Below are 19,315 nucleotides of genomic sequence, written 5' to 3' on the forward strand. Positions count from 1 at the left end.
TATCATCGCCGTTTCCCATTTCGGTACCTTCGCATTTGGGGATGAGCCCGCTCCACATCCCCTTGCCTTCCTCCAGATGGCATGTGATGGTGTCGGCCCCCTGCGTCTTGATGAAGCCCTCCTCGCACACCACCGAGATGGAGCTACCCAGTTGGAAACTGTCCCCGAAGCGCCTGGCGTTCAGCGGCACGCCGGGGTCAGGGCACTCATTACGCCCGAAAGCTTGTAATGAGAAGAAAGAGAACAGGAGCTGGTGACAAGCGCTTTCGTGTGCATGAGGAATGGGAGGGACGGAGGGGGGAGGGGCTTTGAGGAGTCTGGAGATAAGGGAAATGGATGTAGCTGTCTGTAAGAGGGGGGAAATCACTAGCGGAGGTCCGCTCTGCACACCTGAGGGGTGACAATAGTGCCTTCAGAGCTTGTTGTGAGGGACATAATTAGGATGGTGTTGCATTAGGCAACGAGGCACAAGAGCTGGGGACTGTTTGCATCCTAAACGCTGCCGCTTTGTCTCAGAGAAAAGGATTCACGTCGCGCTTCACTTGGGGTGCAATGTAGTGGCTTTTCTTCTGAGCGTTCCTTTCAAAAAAGACCAAAGGATGCTTTGTGACTGAAAACATGCAAACACACACACACTACTGGTATTGTACCGTGCATATACTACTCATTATATGTACCGTGCATATATTACTCATGATATGTACCGTGCATATACTACTCATTATATGTACGGTGCATATACTACTCATTATATGTATGGTGCATATACTACTCATTATATGTACAGTGCATATAGAACTCATTATATGTACCATGCATATACTACTCATTATATGTACCGTGCATATACTACTCATTATATGTACCGTGCATATACTACTCATTATATGTACCGTGCATATACTACTCATTATATGTACCGTGCATATACTACTCATTTCAGACTGTAAAGCCATCTGAGGTAAATTCCCTAAGCATAAAAGGAGAATAAATAAATGGTAATTTCTTCCGATCGCGTCGATCAATCATTCCCTTACTGCTGTAGGTGATGTTGAACCCTCGTCCGGACATGGAGTGATCCGCCTGGAACTCCAGCTGCAGCACGTTGCTGTTGGACGTGAGGTGCGAAGGCACTTCGGCCCCCGAGAAGCGTCCCAGGACGGTGGCGCCCGACTGGTCCCCGTCCTTGATGGTGAGGAAGTCGTAGGGCGGCTCCAGGTCGAAGTCGTTGAAGGCCAAGTGGATCCGGGAGCCGGGCTCGGAGATAATGAGCCAGACGCAGTTGAGGTTGTTCCCGTAGCCCTCCGGGTAGTCGGGCGACAACACCGTCCCCATGGGGGCCGTGAAGTTGGAGAAACAGGGAACTGTGGGACGGAAATACATGCAATAGTGATGATTTGTAAAAAAAAAAAACAACCTTTAATGTCCCAGGAAGAAGGCAACTCTCGCCGGACACATGACATCGCAGGCTCTGGACCCGGCGAGCACAAAGGAGATCTGCGCAGAACAATGTCAGTCTGGTGTAAACCGAGCTCAGCAATCAGGAGACAGCTCAGCTCCCACGGGTGCTGAGCAGCCAGAGAAGAATACAACGCAGAGGGGGATTGGAACCGAGTTAGTGGACAAAGATGCAGACATGCAGGCGATGACAGCGCACAGGAACACCGGCCCACTGCGCCGGAGACGAGATGTTTTTATGGATCTGGGTTATAGTGGAACTCACAGGGGGGTTGAGGTTGACAACGAACAGAATAATAAAGGTTTCCCATCTCCTGAGTATGAGGACTACTTTATTCTCTTTGGAACAACAAAGCAACACTAACCTAGCACTGTGCAGTTTGTAAATATTGCTGTTTACACACACTGCACCATTTCACACTAATTAATCCTCCGATCGCGTCATTGTGAACTTTCTAAGCGCATAAGTAATGGCTTCATTTGCCGTCATCAGATATATGTTATATTATATTGTAATGAACAACGAGGTGTTGGGCTCACATATGCAGATGGGGATGTTAGCCGACCACTGGTTGTTGTTCTGGCAGGTGATCATGCGCTCGCCGATGAGCTCGAATCCAAACTGGCATTCGAAGCGCAGAACATTTCCATTTAGAAAGCCGCTGCCTTCCTGGTAGCCGTACAGCGGCGTGCCGGGGTCACCACAACTCTCCTTGTCTATTTCTGATGGGCGAGAGAGAGAGAGGGGGGGGGGGCGGGGGGGGGGGGGGGGGGGGGGGGAGAGAGAGAGAGAGAGAGGGGAAGGGGGGGGGAAGAGAGACGGAGGGGGGGAGAGAGAGAGAGAAAAACAGAGAGGGGGCGAGAGAGAGAGAGAGAGAGGGGAAGGGGGGGGGAAGAGAGACGGAGGGGGGGAGAGAGAGAGAGAAAAACAGAGAGGGGGCGAGAGAGAGAGAGAGAGAGAGGGAGGGGAAAGAGAGAGAGAAAGAGAGAGAGAGGGGGCGAGAGAGAGAGAGGGGGGGATCGGAAGAGAGAGAGAGAGAGAGAGAGAGAGAGAGAGAGAGGGGGGAGGAAGAGAGAGGGAGGGGGAGGGAGAGAGAGAATGAGAGAGAGAGAGAAAGAGAGAGATGGAAGAGAGGAAAGTAGACAGAGAGAGAGCGAGAGAGAGAGAGAGACAGAGAGAGAGAGAGAGAGAGAGAGAGAGAGAGAGAGAGAGAGAGAGAGAGAGAGAGAGAGAGAGAGAGAGAGAGAGAGAGAGAGAGAGAGAGTAGAGAATTAAGTCAAGCCAAGGTTTTCCCGTTTAAACATTAATCTCTAAAGGTCCAGGTGAAGAAAGTTTCTTCGGGGAGGAGACTGACAGACAAAATGGACTCTCTGTTTTTCTGAAAGAGGCGAGAATACAGACGGAGAGAGAGATGCTATCAGCTCTGAAGCCCGTGCACCTTTATAGTTGATCTTGAAGCCGATGGAGCCCACACTCTCATCCGACTGGAGATGAAGCCACATCTGATGGGACATGCTGACAATCAGGTCTGGAACAAAGCTCCCAGTCAGCCTGCAGACGGGGAAACAACAACAAGCCACGACGGCGTCAGAGCCCTCTTTCATCTCCAAAAAAGTGTTGAAACAGAATTTCATGCTCTCTCCCGTGTGGTTTATTGGTGATTACACCAAATAAATGTGCGTCTCGCCGGCTCTGCAGGATATCTGACTGCATGCGCAACGATATCGCAGGACAATATACACCCAAAGAAGTGTTTTTATGTCATACTTACACTTGTATTATTGTTTTTGAATCCCCGACTTCGCCTGCGTCTCCAATCGTCAGCGAGTCGTACCCAATTTCGAGGTCGAACTCTTCAAAGTTGATCTGAATAACCTGCAGAGAAACACACTGTGTGTTAGCGCGGCGGCGGCGTTAGCGGCGCTCGAGCGCATTCACAGTGTTTAGAAGACGTTCTTTTGAAGCAGATTAGTTTATGAACACGCAAACACTCTCCATGATGAGCAGCGATTCAAAAATGACTCTCGAGGTTTTTATTGCACAAAAGAAGCCGACGTCTCGTTTATATGAAATTCATAACGCGGCTGCTCATTTCCATAACCGGCCTTTAGAGAGTTATTCCTCTCGACAGCTGAACCGAGAGGCGAGCGCACCTCAAGGAAAGCAGACGTCAACGTGTTCGATTCCACCAAGACGTCCTCTCCTCCCGTAAAAGCTGATAATAAGCGTCTCATATGCTGCATACTGGAGCCCACGTCCTGGTACTTTATGAATTATGCAGAAACTAACTCTTAACCCGTTAAACTGAGGATCAATATGGGCTCCAGACCTCTTTTCCCTGTTTGAGTCGTCGTATGAACCCCAAATTAATTCCAATACTTGTGTTTATTGTTTGTATTTGTTCAGCAAAGTCTTAGGAAAAAATGTATATCTGTAAAAAAATCACTTAAAAAATATATTTTGATGGTAACTATGAACATCCAGCATGATATGAGCCAGATTCCCTAAAAAATCCTCCTGGAGCGTCAATAAGACACCTTTATGGAAAGATTAGGACCTAAAGAATCAGAACCCGCAACAAAAATCACAATAAAACAAAGACTTGTCCTGTTGGGAAGGAGTTTCAGTCAAGAAACTGTGTTCGGCTCAAAAATGGAAAAATATGACGTATTTTATGCAAAAAGATTGTCTGAATGGGGCCTGCTGGGTATTAAAATGGGCGCGGGAGGATTTTCACACGGTTTCCAAAAGGTTAAACTCAAAGCGCCGATGACGTCAAAGAGGAAAAATGAAGACAAACATTGAACTCAAATGTGTGACTGTTTGTAGAATAAAGCTTTGACAGAAACCACAAACATCCTTCAAAGCAGTGTAGAAAGTGACAGCAGCATCTCTTCACATCAGCACATTTAAATCCTGGAAAAATGTTCCCTCATCAGACTGACGGCTTCTTCTTCTTCTTCTTCTTCTTCACTAATAATCGTGTAAAAAGAGTCTGCAGCAGAAACAGGACACCATAAATAAAAAAAAGCCGTATTATCTCAACCAGACTTTGACGACATTGGACTAGCGGCGAAGGAAAAAAAGGATGTAGTAATGACGCGATGGCAAACATACGACGGCCGCCTGCTCGGCCTTAACGCCTCTTCTCTGCGGCCGCTGGGAGGACAAAGGCTGAGCAGCGTCCGTGTATAACGGCCTCATCACCATGCACGCACCAGCGTAATTACCATAATAACACTAATGGTCCCAGTTCCAGTGCCAAGTCGACGGCGTGTTTGCCGAGCGGAGGCCACGGCGGCACAGATCTGCGGCGCTTGCCAGTTGCAGCGAGCGCTAGCCGGTTAGTTATTGTGCATTAGCGCTTCGTCGGCTCCCTCGCGTGTGAGAGACTCTCCCTGGAAAAGCGTCAGAGACTCGGCGTTAATGACCATCAGGAAAACAGCTTTGACCTCTTCGCTCCGCGGGGGGGAAAGCTGAGCTCATTCAAATCGGAATTTCTCTCCATTTTGAGTTCCCCGGGAACAAATAAAGGCAAATTAAGTCCAAATCGCCCAACAGCTTAAGTCTAATGCAAACTGAGATGCAACCCACGATGCTCCATAATGAGGGACAGGGACATTGAATTTAAATTGGAAAAAAAAGGCCATGCATATTCTATGTGACCTTTTCCCACCTTGCAAAAAGCCCTTGAAAAATAAGATGCGGACATGAATGGGTATCCGGGGAGGAAATGTCCAGACAACCGCTGCCGCTCCGCAGAGGGAGGGAGGTTTTTAAAATGCTAATAAAAAAGGTGAGTTTCCTCCACGGAGGGACGAGAAAACGTCTATTTGTGTTTCTGTATCGCTAATGAGGGAGTGTTGCACTTGTTTATGAGAAACAAATGGGACATTTCACCATAATACCTTCGTAATCTACGCCTGGGATTCAGTAAATTAATGCAGAAAATAAAAGCCACTATTTCATCTTTATGTACATTCCATATTTACAGTGCAGAGAGACTGAATCGTACGAGGCTGCATCCTAATAGGATTGTCGGTAATAACGGCAAACACTTCCCCCTCGTGTCAGATTACATCTGGACCGCCGTCGACAGCGACTCGTCTACATTTACACTATCGGGTGTTTCCATCTGTCGGATGTATTTTATGCTGAGAAACCAGCGTGAACAAGTACGACACAAACCTGAGCTGCACAGGTGAAGACGCTAACAATCATTTAGCATGCAAAGTATGTTTCTGTCTACTTATTCTTGCCAGCAGCACATTTATTAAATAAATATTAATCTGATTGATTTGGGTGATGACGCACTCAACGTCAGCTGATCCGTTTTCCCCAAAACACTCAACGCATTTAATTGTCTGCTATTTGCTCGTGTTAAGCTGCGTTCACAACAAAAGCGTTGCCAACGCTGGCAACGCTTTTGTTGTGAACGCAGCTTTAGACTTTGCTGTGAATAAATGGTCTCATATGGTCAAGACGGCGCCGCAGACGGACGCCTCGGTGTGTCGGCGCTCATTGTGTTTTTTACTTCATTTAATACACATTGCATTGTGTTGTCGTCGTCTGTTGTTTGTCTAACGTCTCGTGTCTAATGTTGCAGCTTCCGCCGGGTAAATTCCTCCTTCGTGAAAACATTCCTGGCAAATAAACGGTTTCTGAGTCTGAGATGTGTTCACAATCATCTGCTGCTCGTCAGCGGAGAGAGGAAAGAAAGCGGCCTCTCCTTTGAGTTTATTTCCACTGCAGCGTCAGAAGATCATCAGAAGATCCACTTGTTCCCTCCTGAAGCAGGCGGGCACGATGTCATCACCCTGAGCAGGGATCAGCCTCTGAGACACCGAGTTAGCCTCACGTCATTTACGCTGGATGGAAGGACATGTGATGGAGTCAGGTGACCCGCGTACGAGGAACGATGACGATGGCAGTGGGTCTTCAAGAGGAAAGGTCCAGGAGGAAGAGGACTCTGGACTGTAGTAATACTGTAGTGTTATTACCTTGTTCGGGTCGCTGGCGGTGATGATCCACACGCACTGGGAGTTGCTCTCGTACTGGATCGGGAAGTTCGGGGACGTAAAAGTGCCAGAAGGTCCTTGTAGATTCGACCCACACGTTTTCACTGCAACGGCATGAACAAACAGTTAAAAACGATGAACACGTGACGTTAAAGAAACATCCCTGATTATTAAAAAACATCCTGTATTCCACAATAAATATTCTCAGGCGCGCAGTAATAACTCCTGCACTGCAACGTGACAGAAAGGTAATTTATTGTGTTCACAGGTAGAGATAGGAGGTCTATTAGCTGCACTTTCATTCATCAAGTTCTGAAAAGATGCTTCCAGGTGTTACGACACGAGGAAACACAGCACACTGCAGCGTGAGGCTCTCACACATTAACAAACATGGGCTTTCCCTCCATCTGCATAGAAGTCCGTACACCTCCAGGTGTTCCATCAGCTCACCTTTGCAGACGGGTCTGTGGTCGCTCCAGGCGGCGAAGACCTCGGCGACGCGCTGGCAGGTGATGGTTTTGGATCCCTGCAGCACGTGATCCTCATCGCAGGTGAACTGAGCCGTCGCTCCGATGCTGAGGAGACCACAAACAATACACTGAATGAAAAGCAATCAATTCCTTTGAAGAATCACTCCTGAATCCTTATTTATTTTAATGTCGTTCATAAACAGGTTTACATTCAGCAGACGCTGGAAATTTATCAATTTATTCATTAACTGCCCTCATATCTCCGTCCTCGGCTAAGAATCATAAACAGCAGACAGCCTCTAATGCTTCTGACTAATAAACACCTCAATTATGCTCCAAATACGACCGCGAGGAGATGAATTATACATTGTGAGTCGGAGCTAACCGAGTCCGGGTGAACGTGATCTTAAGAGATGGAAGATTTATCTTTCACGGAGCGTATTAGCGGAGAAGATCCAGCGTTCCAGATGTGATGCAGCAGCAGCAGCAGGTCGTCGTAACCAGATTAAAAAGCTGCGGGTTTGATGTGCGCGCAGATTTTGTTGACTTGATAAAATGTGACAGCGATATACTCGGAATATGCTGCACGCCATAACACTGAAATTGAATAGCGCACACGCCGCCGCCGCCCATCTGATGAGCGGCGGCGTCCTGCAGCTGCACGCCGCCCACAACTCACCTGAAGTTGGAGCCGATGCGCTTGCCGTTGTCCGTCTCGCCCGGGTCGGGGCAGTAATTAGACACCTGTTTGACTCCTCCTTCGTTCACTGAGGGAGAAAAGGACCAAAGAACACGTTCATTGCAGAAAACCCGCCGCTCAGACGCTCCTTAGTTCATGTTCGGTGACAGAATTTCAGTTGCAGGATTCGTGTCGAGGGTTTTGCTGCATTGATGCATCAACTAACTACAAAACGGATGCAGCGTCATGTCACTGCAGAGCTGCGCGTGTTGCATTGAGGCTCGTTGGGGCTTCATCCCTCATGACAGTGAGCGTCATGAACACCGCCGCAGAAACGCATCCCAACGGACGCATTCGAGTCGACGCGTGTTCTTAAAACAACACAAATCAGTTATCAGCTAGCATGCGAGGAGGCTAGCGAGGGCAGCTAGCGAGGGCAGCTAGCTTCACAGCGACGCGGCTGAGGTTCAGATAGAAACGTCACAAACACACACGGCACGACACAACACCAGGATTTCACTACACAACTCGCTGTGATGTCTGATGAACATTTTAAAGATGGACCAGAGAGGAGACGGATCACTCTCTGGCTAAACATCACGTTTCTGTTTGTTCTTTGTTTCATTCTGTTTCTCTTCTTCTTGTCGTTTCTTCTGATGTTTTTCTCCCGTTTGTTCTACATGTGCATAACTAAAATGAGCATCATTTAAAAAATGTGCACATGCGTTGAAAATTGTATGAAAAACATCTGTAAACGTCTGATTGCATGCAAACTACCGATAAAAAAATAATGGGGAAAATGGTTAATTGGGCGTTTTTGTCTATTTTTTTGGCAAATTAAGTACATTAATGGAGAAAGTCTGTCTGAGCGCATGATGCAAGAGGCTGTGGGTTGTGTGTGTGTGTGTGTGTGTGTGTGTAATATAACGACATCCTGCAGCCGGGTTACACTCACATTAAATATGACTGTTATTATCAGTATATTGAGACGCCCTCAGTCAGATAATGAGTCGGATAAATCAATTTAATCTCTCAAAGTCAGAGACGTTGAACTGCCGGTTGGTTTGGCAGCGCTGCTGCTGCTGCTGTGTGTAAACACACACACACACACACACACACACACAGGGTTGTGCGATACGGAGTCAGTGCCAAGGGTAAATGCAGCTCTCTTACCTGAGCAAGACAAAATAGAGGGGAATGTATCAGGGCCCAACGGCGACTAAGAGGATTAAATAACCTTCAACTATCAATTGCAGCAGCTCCAATAATCACTCAGCGAGCCTCTCCTTACATAATAATAGTTAGAGCGCCAGATGAAGGCTCGTAGATAAGCTTTCATACGAGAGTACGGCCTTTTTGCTGCGGTGCAAAACGCAGAGAGGAAAAGAAAAAGACTTTAAGCAGCTCATCTCGTCGTGAATCAAAGACGCGACGGATGAATTCAGGAGGAAGGCGGCGCCGTCACCTTCATCAGGTTTGTTGTGACGTCATCTCCTCCGCACAAACAACCTGAACGTTGTGACGCCAGAAGCTGGACCGCAGGACGCTGCCGTCCCTTTTGACTTCTCTCAGGAAGTTCAGGAAGTTAATCGATGCTGGTAATAATCATAATCATAATAATAATAATAACAGTTACTCGAGGCGTGTCTGATGCACGGGTTCCTGTCAGAAAGCGCTCTGCATTAATATTCATGTCTGCAATGCAACGGAGAATCTGTGACACACGAGGCGATAAAGATCACAACCTGTTATCACTGAAGTGTTGAGCGGCGTCGAGAGAGGAAGATTTATGCTAATGAGGAGCAATTAGGACGCGCTGACTTTGGGCTGAAGAGTACACAAATCACCCGACAAGTGAGCGGTCACTCAACCTTGACTAGTGTGTGTGTGTGTGTGTGTGTGTGTGTGTGTGTGTGTGTGTGTGTGTGTGTGTGTGTGCGTGTCACACGGTGCATGAACATAATTCGCAGTAAGAAACCGACTGAAACTGATCAAAATTTAGCTTTTTCTCTCTGGTGGAATAAACATGAGGAGGCGGGTCTTAGCTGACAGGAACAGGAAGTCTCGGGGGCAACAAGGTAAATCGTAAAATGAAAAAAAAGAGACTGCACTTCTGCAAAATCTAGTACTGTAGCTTACATCCTTTTCCCTCTAAACGATGCAGCGACAACGTAAATGAAAAGAGACGAGAAGGAAACAAAGAAGAACTGAAGCCCGACAGAAACCACACAAACCCAAACAATGAGAACAGTTGCATAAGAAACAGAAAAGACTTACTCAAAGACAGTTTGTTAGTGTTGTCCTTCCCTGGTAATAATTTTACCCCTCTGGACTTAAGCTCTCCAGAGCTTTTCACTGGTTGAGAGCAACAGAAAGAGTTCATTAGACTTAAAAGAAGAAGTTACAGTATTAGATGTGAGAAGATACAGTTCAAGCGCTTCCTCCTCTGGAAGAAGAACATCTAAACTAAATGTCACAGCTGCTGACGTGCAACTGCATCCTTGTTTTTATTTAAAAGAAGCGAGTCCACGATGCGTCCGCAGGGTCGGGCCGGCGATCCCATAAAAAAACCCTGGATGAGTTTTCTGGTGATTGTTTATTAATTTTACTCCGACGAGTTAAACAGAGAAAGAAAACGCAGCAGAGTCACCGGCCACAGCTGGTGAGGGGAAAAACTACGAAGTATAAAACAAACTCTAGTTCAAATAACGACTGCACGCACACGCGTGTCGAGATCATGACGCAAAAAGCCGAAAGCAGCGACCGACGCGTCGAAGTACGGACGCAACGCGAGGCCTCTGGAGGTCAAAGGGTTAAATGCACCCGTTCAAAAAGCACAAAGCTCGCGGTGTCGTTGCTTCTAACGAGGCACAAGATGAGAAATGTGATTTTTATTCTTCATGCAATTGATTTTCACGTCTTCAATGACAGTGAGTCGCCACACGCAAGCTTTTTTTCTAGAGAGCAGTTTAACGGCCAAGTATCTGGCGAGCGGCCCGGCTCTTAAGCCTTCATGGAGTATATTTATATATATATATATATATAAATATATAGTGTACGCGGCACATGCAGGGACTTTAAAGTCACGCCTAGAACAATGTCAGGGTGATGGATTATTGAGCTGACAGAGTTTCATAAGAGGGGAAGTATATGCAGTATTTATCTCTTACATTTTTTGATTAACAAGCCGCTTTGAAGTCGCCAGTTTGAAGCAGGAAAGCCCTCAATGCCCTCTGCAGAGGGGGGCGGGGTATTAATCAAACTGTTTTAATATTCAGTTAACAAAGATCAAACCCAGCGTTGTAATTGCGGCGTGTTTGTCTCCACGGCGGGGGCGTCCCTCTGTGGCGGCGTGCACAGGAAGCGGCGGCGGCGGCGTACCTTGATACTGAGCCCTGAAGCCTTTGTGCCGGTGGTTGCTCTCCGTCACAAAGTGCAGACGCAGCCAGTTCTTGTTGCTGATGATGGGAGCTGGAATATTCATGCCGGTCATCCTGTGGAGAAGGAGGAGACACGTTACGGCGCTGCACGGCGTCCTCGTCACAGAGCGCTTTGTGCCACCGACGTCGAGCAAAATGAAAAGAAAGAAAAGCTCGGAGAGAACGATGTCGACTTCAGGAGGAATTAAAGGAAACAATAAATCTACAGGACAGAAAACCCTTAAAATGAAGAACAGCTCTAAAACATAGAGGAGAAAAACTATTTTTATTCTGAATGTGCAATGTTATTGCACTTATATGGACGTGTGTGTGTGTGTGTGTGTGTGTGTGTGTGTGTGTGTGTGTGTGTGTGTGTTAGATCAGAGGTGTGTGCAGCTCGTGGCTGCAGCATCAGGGACTCGCTATAATTGCAGAGATTTAAAGCTTCTCGGGTCATTCTCACTCGTCTGGCTGACCGACTCTGACTTCTTCCTTCTCCTGCCTTCTTCTCCTTCTTCCTTCTTCTTCTGCCTTTTCCTTACTTCCTTCCTTCCTCCTTCTTCTGCCTTCTCCTTACTTCCTTCTTCTTCTTTCTTCTCCTTCTTTCTTCTCCTTCTGCCTTCTCTTTCTGCCTTCTCCTTCTTCCCTTCTTCCTCCTATCTTCTTCTCCTTCCCTTCTTCCCTTCTTCCTCCTATCTTCTTCTCCTTCCCTTCTTCCTCCTATCTTCTTCTCCTTCTTCCTTCTATCTCCTCCCTCCTCCTCTTCCCTCCTCCTCCCTCCCTCCTCCTCCCTCCCTCCTCCTCCTCCTCCTCCTCCTTCCTCCTCCTCCCTCCTCCTCCCTCCTTCCTCCTCCTCAGTCGATAGCACACAGACACATTGGAGTCATCACAGGAGTTCAGGACGATGCTGTTGAGCCTCGTGTTCACAAACTGTGTTCAACACCTGCACAGGTGTGTCTCATTGTGCGTCTGAAGGTTTGTCATTTCTTTTTGCATCACCTGCAGAAGGACAGGCAGATGACATGAAGAGAGAAATGAACGCGGCGGAGACAAAGAGCGAGACGTGAAACAAAGAGACTTTGTCCCCTCGGTGGCGTCGTATAGAATGAAGTCTCCTTGACGTTTATTTAACGACACGGCGTTCACATCGTATCAGTGTCTCTGTCCCACTGATTCAAGGCCGGTAAATGTCTTTTTGTTAATTAAAATCGACAAACCAAATGTGATTTTTCATATTTTTTAATCCAAATGATCCGCCGTAAAAAAGGGAGATGAGGTGAGGAGTTAAAGAGAGAATTGATTTTCACACAAAAGTTGGTCTTTACTTTCACGGCGTCATCGATTCAAAGCGCTAACGACGCAGAAACATACGAGCAGAGTGAACATCAACCGCCTTCAGGACCATTTAGAGGTCTCTGCTCTTTCAACACAGCAACATCGTCCACCAGCAGCTTGAGCTGTGAGCCCAGTCAGCCGTCCCAGTTCACCCAGCGGCTGCTCGCATCGGTCCCTACGGGTCAATTGTTCAATTCAAAATCCCTTCAATTAATGAAACTTTTCTCGGGCAGACGTGCGGTAGAAGGGGAAAAGCTTTTGGAGACACTTTGATGAGATTTATATTTTTTTGCCCGGTGAAGATCAATAATAAATCCCAGGAAGGAGAAATTGAATCTAATACACATGGTAATTTAACCCAAAGTTAGTCATTTAGCTGCGGGCACTTCTTCCTGCTCTCAAACCTCACTTTGAATATTGTATTCTTCCCTCTGACGCCGGCTCGCCGTCCGGCTGGAAGAGGCTCAGGGTTCAGCCAAACTAATGAGAAACCTCTCCTACTCTGAAAGTTGGTTTTTTTTTTGGGAAGTAGAGACTAAGGATACGCATCGAGAGAGAATATTAAATAAATAGATTTCAACATGTTCTGATCAAGCTGAGTATCTCACATGTGCAAAAGCTTTCAGGTTGTTTGTTCTGTGTTCATATATTTAAATAACGACGTGGCATCAGGGAGGTTTTGCCCTTTTTGGTCAGAAGAATAAAAGATTTGGGTCGAGCCAGACGCCGACGTTGGCTTTTGTCAAAAGAGACAGATCTTTTTTTTCGGTGTTGTCTATTTTCCTGGTGATTGATGCTCGTGGCCTCATATCAACCTTCCCCAGCGTGACCACGATGGGATCAATGAACTCATTTGCAGAGATCTGATAGAGGTTTGTGGATAAAAAAGATGCCAAGAGGTGTCTGCAGAAACTTTATTTATGGCCCCAAAACTCTTGAATTGTGTGTACTTTCCACTCTCAGGAATAGTTGTCGCATGAGTCATCCACTTCCACGGCAGTGACACACTATTGTATACGCAGGAATGAAAAGAATATTCAAATATTTGTAGTAATTATGCAGCGTATTTGTTGAATATACAAGTTTTTGCTGTTTCTAACCCTCCAGCACTGAAGGAGCCTGAAGGAAAGAGGAGGAGAAAAGATGTTAAATCTGTCTGACTTTGAGGTTTCGGCTGTCAATCATCGTTAAGCAGCTGCAGGAACTTGACGGTCTGCGCCTGCAGCTGCACGTTAGCATGCTGGAGGTTCAGCGGTGCAGCGGCCTCACACACAGCGCTCGCTCTGAATCCTGTTTGTTTACCTGGCCGCGCTGAAGCCATCGCTCTGAATATTTGTTTTCCCGCCGCGCTCCTCCGAGCTCGGCGCGTCCCGGCGGGATCGCAGAGGTTTGGACGCGAGCGCTCGGCCCGACAGCCTCTGACATTCGGGGGACAAACAATAACATCGTCTCTGGAGTTTGGAGGCGCTCAAGTGATGCGTGGTGACCGGTCGCCGCCGCGCGAGCAACAACTCGGGCGTGTTGAAGGCGGCGCTGGTTAAACTGCCTGAACGCGCAGCGAGAGGCTTTTCATGCTCTCCTCGGGCGCCAGACGGCAAACACAACCCAACATGGCTGCAGACGTCAGTTTACACGTCGGGTTTAACTCCATGGACGTGTCGGCCGATGGCGGACCAGCTGGCTGGAGGAGGAGGACGGCTTTCCAATGCCCGGCCGTCAGGTCACTGCTCGAGAGGCAAAAGACCTGGAGGATGAAGTCCTGATACCATGGGCTTTTCACACCATGGGTTTTTCACACCATGGGCTTTTCATACCATGGGCTTTTCATACCATGGGCTTTTCACACCATGGGCTTTTCACACTATGGGCTTTTCATACCATGGGCTTTTCACACCATGGGCTTTTCACACCATGGGCTTTTCACACTATGGGCTTTTCATACCATGGGCTTTTCACACCATGGGCTTTTCACACCATGGGCTTTTCATACCATGGGCTTTTCACACCATAGGCTTTTCACACCATGGGCTTTTCATACCATAGGCTTTTCATACCATGGGCTTTTCACACCATAGGCTTTTCACACCATAGGCTTTTCACACCATGGGCTTTTCACACCATGGGCTTTTCACACCATGGGCTTTTCACACCATAGGCTTTTCACACCATGGGCTTTTCACACCATGGGCTTTTCACACCATGGGCTTTTCACACCATGGGCTTTTCACACCATGGGCTTTTCACACCATGGGCTTTTCATACCATGGGCTTTTCATACCATGGGCTTTTCACACCATGGGCTTTTCATACCATGGGCTTTTCACACCATAGGCTTTTCACACCATAGGCTTTTCATACCATAGGCTTTTCATACCATAGGCTTTTCATACCATGGGCTTTTAACACCATGGGCTTTTCATACCATGGGCTTTTCATACCATGGGCTTTTCACACCATGGGCTTTTCATACCATGGGCTTTTCATACCATGGGCTTTTCACACCATGGGCTTTTCATACCATGGGCTTTTCACACCATAGGCTTTTCACACCATAGGCTTTTCATACCATAGGCTTTTCATACCATAGGCTTTTCATACCATGGGCTTTTAACACCATGGGCTTTTCATACCATGGGCTTTTCATACCATGGGCTTTTCACACCATGGGCTTTTCACACAATTTTTTTTTATACTATTTTTTTCATACCATGTTCCTTTTTTCACACTATTTTTTTTTCATGCAAAGTTTTTTTAGTTTTTTTTCATACAGTTTTTTTGGTATGAAAAAAAACATGGTATGTTTTTCATACCATGTTTTTTTTCTTCTTCAAAACCAAAAAATGTTTTTAAAAAAATGGTATGAAGAAAAAAAAAATTTTTTTTTCTTCATACCATTTTTTTTTCACAGTATTTTTTTTTATAAAAAAAATTTTCATACAAAGTTTTTTTAGTTTTCTTCAAAAACTGTTTTTTTTAGTATGAAAAAAAAGTAATGTTTTTTTCACCTTTTTTTTTCATACCATGTTTTTTTTCACACTATTTTTTTTTTTTTATAAAAAAAAAATTTCCATACAAAGTTTTTTTATTTTTTTTCATACAGTTTTTTTTTTTTTCAAAACCAAAAATTTTTACAAAAAAAAGGTTTGGAAAAAAAAACGTATGAAAAAAGACATGGTATGACAGTTTTTTTTATACCATTTTTTTTTTGGAATGAAAAAAAATTGAATGTTTTTGTTCTTCTCCAAAACCAGAATTTTAATTTTTTTTTTAAAACATTTTTTTTCATATATCTCATATATCATATATCATTAATGTGCATACATAACAGCAGTGAAGCTTCTTTTGGGGACAACATGCCCGAGGGCTCAGAGAGCTTGTAATGCAAACGAGGCATTAATATGGTCTGTGTTGAAAATAACAACCTCTATAGATGCAACTCAAATTAAACAACGCATTCATTTAGTTTTCACATGCACACGGTGTACACCTTGTTTTTCATATATCGAGGTTTAATGAGAGTGCGAGACGTTGGTTGCATCCTTTGTATTAACACAAAATAAAAAGTAATTAAATGTGAATAATTTACCACTCGGGGCCAGTTCTTTTTTTTGTTGTTTATCCTAAAAAAGCAGGAGACGCCAGACGACACGGCGCCTTTCCTGCCAGCCGAAGGAGTGAACTTGTGAGCCGCTCTACCTCTAAGAGAAGAGGGCTACTCGATGGCGTGTCAAAACACATCAGTGTCATTCCATATCAGCTTCCTGTCAGCCTCTCTTAAGCTCCGTCAACATGCAATACTTAGCAGTCCTCACCACACCGGGAGCTCTCCTCTGCACTCCCTCTGTCTCTCACTGACAGTCTCTCTCTCTCTCTCTCTCTCTCTCTCTCTCTCTCTCTCTCTCTCTCTCTCTCTCTCTCTCTCTCTCTCTCTCTCTCTCTCTCTCTGGATGACAACTCTCAGGGACAACAAAGCTCGTGGCCTCGGTGATTGATTAGAGCTTCTATTAGAGCCAATTATAATTAATGCCCGGCAGGACGGCATAAACCTGGCAAACGCTCGCCGTTCAAGAGACGGATGACCTCGGCCTGAAGGTTAGAGGGGGTCAAACACATTTCACATTTCCTTGGTTTCCGCTGGGAATTAAAAGCTTATATGTAGAAAAAAAAGCCGTAAACCAAAAGTGTCCAACGGCTGCTTTTTCTTCTTTTTTTTTAAGCAAAACTCTTGAAGAAGATTTCAAAGTGCACTTTACTTTGAACTAGAAAAATCATTTCCTGCTGAAAATGTGTTGAATGCAAAAAGCTGAAGCTTAAAGCTAAAATATTTGAACAACAAATAGCTGAATATAGCTAAACATAGTTGAGTATACTTAAACATAGCTTAAAATAGCTGAAAAAAGCAGAATAAAACTGAACATATTGGAATATACTTGAAGATAGCTCAACGTAGTTGAATATAGCTTAAAATAGCTGAACATAGTGGAATATAGCTTAAAATAGCTGAAAATATATGAAAATAACAGAATAGCTAGTCAAACCTATTTCATATTTCCTTAGTTTCTGCTGGGAATTAAAAGCCTACATGCAGGAAAAAAAAACCTTAAACCAAAACTCTCGTAGAAGATTTCAAAGTGCACTTTAATTTGCTTTATGAAAATGGAATCCTGTGAATTGATCGAATTCAATCAGCGCCACGAGGCATACTTTAACACAACGTTTTCCTGCACACAACCGTCCGTGGAGACTCATTTGAAGGTACATTTGCATGCCAGTTGGCTTTTTCCCCTCTTGAGTTCCCCAAAGCTAGCGTCTGATTTTTAAAGTGCTTCTCTTATAAAATATGATACGGTCACGCTCCGCCGTACACAAGAAGAACCTTTGTGGAGCTCGGAGATCGCAGCAGGCCTCCCCGTTACCCAGAAGAGCCGAGGCATAATCCTGGAGGCGGTGCGGCCTCCATCCAGAAGCTGTCAATCGAGACTCACCACGTGTTTATTCTCTCCATGAGAAACCTTTTATTTTTGTGTTATGATCAAATATAGAGTAGTCTGGGTCTCTATAACGCACACAAATGAGATAGAAATAGGTAAATAACTGATGTGATCAAACTGAATGCGACATTATTGAATCATAATCCAATTGTTGTAGTTTATTACATTAACTTTGAGAACCTACAGCTCTGCCCCAAGCGATAGCGGGTCTCTCTCTTTCTGCATTTCTACCATTTTCCTTTTGATACGCTGGTGTTTTCAAGGGAGTTCTTCCATATATTCAGAGTTTTTTTTTAAGTTTGGCTGTTTGGCGAGGACATATTGTGACTTTGAGATGGAGAGAGGCTTTAAATGCGAGCGCCCCGAGGCGCCAGTCAAATTTATTTTTAACACCAATACAGTTTTTTTGTGGAATAAAAGAGAACCTCATGATGCTGAAGACCTTCCTGCAAACCCCCTGCAGCCTCAGCTCGTGGAAACACGCCACTGAGTCAAAGCAAAAAGCCGAGGCGAGGCGGGACGCGAGTCACAGTCCGTTCACAACGAAGCCACCGTGCCCATGAGATCGCAATGCAACAACAGGATCGGTCCAAACCGCTTCCCAACCCACCAACACTGAACGCGTTGGATTATTGGGCGAGTCTGACGGCACGGTGACGTCAGACAAACCTGCAGCTCTTGTTCCTGTGTTCAAGTGGTGCTATGAACCACAAATGAGTCCTAATACTTGTGTTATTAATATCATTCAGCAATTATGAGCAAGATTTGAGAAAAATGCCTCCTTGAGTTTCACCAGCTCCATGGTTCAGGGCCTCAACAACATCAGACATACTAATTACACACCTTTGTGGAAAGGTTAGGCCCTAAAGAAATCAGACAAAGCAACAAAACACACAAAACAAAGCTTTGACACGTTGTGAAGGTGTTTTAGTAAAAAAAAAAAAAAAAAATAGTTATTTGGTTCAAAAATAGAAACATTACTTGTTTAGTGGGGAAAACTTTGCATGCTACGACTTTAAATCTTCAGCTTCTGCTGGTGCTCTACGACCCGGATGACACACTGTGTGACAACAGGGCAACGCAAATAAACACCACTTAATTATCCACTGACTTGTCAATCAAAAACAAACTAATTGTGATAACAGTGAACTTACTTTGTGGCCTACATTTGGTTTTGGCAGCTCTGTTTTCTACCAGAATGTAATTCAGCACCAACAGAAATGATTGTGTCTCTGCAAGCAGCCCATGAGCAAGCAGCACTTCAACCTCATCACACCTTCCTGTTACACCTGATCAACGTCCCACAACACACACACACGGTCGCGCACATCTGGTGCAACACAAGCACTCTACACACACACACACACACACACACACACCTCCTCCGTTCCCTCCTCGCAGCGACGACTCACCAGATGGTTGTCGGTTCGGATCCCTCCACTTCCAGATAATCCGACTTCTCCTCCATCTGAAACTCGGTGAACACGAGGGAGATGGTGTCGCCCGGATCCGCCAGGACGGTCCACTTGCACTCGCCGCTGCTGCCCAGGCCGCCGCCGCCGGCTCCACCGCCGCCGCCGCCTGCAGCCTCACCGCTGGGGATGTCGAAGCTGGAGATGAGCCCGCTGGAGCCCCTCAAGGTGCCACCACACGTGTCCTCCGCTGTCAGTCACCACCGAGGAAGGCAAGATAGGGGAGGAGGCAGATGGAGGGCGAAGGGGGAGAACAGACACATGGTCTCTGGGTTATTTCAGAGGTTTTACTCAAAGGTCAACATGGAGGGGGGAGAAAAAAGTGGCTTCAGGCACAAAACATCTGTACCTGTCTCCTCAGATAAACGCAAACCAGAGAAAGACCAACGAGGAACGTGGCGTCGGAGCGGCTCGGGCCGCTCGGACGCCACGTTCCCGTTGTTTTTCCACACATCCCACAGGTCGGCGAGTC

The 19,315-nt window shown here is 45.9% G+C and overlaps 1 protein-coding gene across 1 annotated transcript in view; it reads right to left on the bottom strand.

Annotated features, from left to right (window-relative positions):
* LOC137799537 (CUB and sushi domain-containing protein 3-like) overlaps window positions 1-19,315 on the bottom strand; it is a gene marked incomplete at its 5' end in the record, with an annotated part of 388,544 nt that overhangs the window by 149,582 nt on the left and 219,647 nt on the right. Inside the window, 11 exons of the mRNA XM_068596333.1 lie at window positions 28-222; window positions 1,038-1,364; window positions 1,999-2,181; window positions 2,898-3,010; window positions 3,231-3,334; window positions 6,460-6,581; window positions 6,928-7,052; window positions 7,627-7,714; window positions 9,904-9,981; window positions 11,008-11,120; window positions 18,784-19,033. Coding sequence (XP_068452434.1) covers window positions 28-222; window positions 1,038-1,364; window positions 1,999-2,181; window positions 2,898-3,010; window positions 3,231-3,334; window positions 6,460-6,581; window positions 6,928-7,052; window positions 7,627-7,714; window positions 9,904-9,981; window positions 11,008-11,120; window positions 18,784-19,033 — 1,698 coding nt within the window. The remainder of the gene's footprint in view (window positions 1-27; window positions 223-1,037; window positions 1,365-1,998; window positions 2,182-2,897; window positions 3,011-3,230; window positions 3,335-6,459; window positions 6,582-6,927; window positions 7,053-7,626; window positions 7,715-9,903; window positions 9,982-11,007; window positions 11,121-18,783; window positions 19,034-19,315) is intronic.

Source organism: Clinocottus analis, unplaced genomic scaffold, assembly GCF_023055335.1.
Source record: "Clinocottus analis isolate CAN_PGR_092001 unplaced genomic scaffold, fCliAna1.0.p SCAF_36, whole genome shotgun sequence".
NCBI classification, from domain to species: Eukaryota; Metazoa; Chordata; class Actinopteri; order Perciformes; family Cottidae; genus Clinocottus; species Clinocottus analis.